The sequence below is a fragment of the Sciurus vulgaris genome, assembly GCF_902686455.1.
Source record: "Sciurus vulgaris genome assembly, chromosome: 11".
In the NCBI taxonomy this organism is placed as follows: Eukaryota; Metazoa; Chordata; class Mammalia; order Rodentia; family Sciuridae; genus Sciurus; species Sciurus vulgaris.
Window position 1 is genome coordinate 23,063,884 of NC_136472.1, and position 1,581 is coordinate 23,065,464.

Below are 1,581 nucleotides of genomic sequence, written 5' to 3' on the forward strand. Positions count from 1 at the left end.
GGGGATTAAAAGGGATTAAATAAATTAATCAAAAAACCTAAACTTGGGAATACAAGGGTTATTCAAAATAAAATTCAATTTGAAAGTGTTCCTTTGAGGACAAGGTGAGGCAGTACAAAATGTACTTGTGTGAGGCCCTAGAAGTATATGATGGTTGGACAGGACTTGTGTGTAATATCTTGACTTGTCTGTTAAAAAGGATTCTTCTGTCATGTATAACTAAAAACAAACAATGAATAAAATAAAATTTAAAAAGATGAATCTGGTTGCCTATGCCCAGTGGATTGGAATTATGGGGAGGATAAGACTCCATAGACTTTGTAAGGAAAATGCACTGCTTAGAATGCAATCTAGTGACCACCAGGACCCCTCACTTCACCCATAGTTTCCTCATGGCACTCTTCACCTCTGCATTCCTCAAGGTGTAAATCAAGGGATTTAACATTGGTTCCACAATGGTAAAGGACACAGCCATCGCCTTGTCTATGGGGTAAGTAACCACAGGCCTCACATACAAGAAAATACATGGCACAAAGAACAACACCACCACCGTGAGGTGGGAGATACACGTGGAGAGGGCTTTGTGCCTCCCTTCAGAGCTGTAAGACCTCAGGGAGCAGAGGATGACCACGTAGGAGGCAAGCAGGATGAGGAAGATGGTCACACACATCCCCCCACTATTGAGGATGACCAAGACACCCAGGACATGGGTGTCCATGCAGGCCAGCTCCAACAGTGGAAACAAGTCACACATAAAGTGATCGATGACATTGGGGCCACAGAAGGGTATTCTGTACATGAAGAGAAGCTGTATTGTTGCATGCATGGATCCACCCACCCAGGCCCCTCCCACCATCAGGCAGCACACTCGAGGACTCATGATGCTGCTGTAGTGCAGGGGCTTGCAGATGGCCACGTAGCGGTCACAGGCCATCACGGTGAGCAGGATGATCCCCACACCTCCAAAGAAATGCTCTGCGAAGAGCTGGGTCATGCAGCCCTGGAGGGAGATGGCAGTATTCTCAGAGAGGGAGTCCACGATCAACTTGGGGGCAATGACGGAAGAGTAGGTGACATCCATGAGAGATAAGGAAGCAAGGAAAAAGTACATGGGAGACTTCAGACTCTGACTTGCACTTATGGTCACCAGGATGAGTAGGTTTCCCAGTACTGTGACCACATACATGATTAGAAACAAACCAGAGAGTATTTTCCTCAGCTCTGGATTCTTTGTAATGCCCAAAAGGATGAATTCAGTCACGTTGTTTGGATTCTCCATTGAATGTGGGCTGAGGACAGCATGTCACTCTGCACTGGAAAAGCTGCAGAAGGATTATCATTTTTAATTAGCAACCACTAGGTGGTGCTGTCCCAGACCCTCCTCACCTTCCTTTGTCTCCAGGTGCTGCCACAGAATCCGGTTAATGATCAAAGCCTGACAGTAGCTTGACCCTACTGATCCCTCAGCACCTCCTCCTCCCACTGGCACAACTCTTGCTCTCTGTCCCGCCGCTTGTGCATGAAACTCTGCTTCATCCTGGTAGCACATACCTACTCCTGTGGAAAAGGAGACATTAACAC

General features: G+C 46.9%; 1 protein-coding gene across 1 annotated transcript; it reads right to left on the reverse strand.

Moving 5' to 3' along the window:
* Positions 1-370: 370 nt before the first annotated feature.
* LOC306639164 (olfactory receptor 4C6-like) lies at positions 371-1,279 on the reverse strand (the record flags this gene model as incomplete). The annotated part of the gene is made up of 1 exon (XM_079102570.1): positions 371-1,279. One exon carries the CDS (start codon positions 1,277-1,279, stop codon positions 371-373), a length of 909 nt encoding a protein of 302 aa, XP_078958696.1.
* Positions 1,280-1,581: the final 302 nt, after the last annotated feature.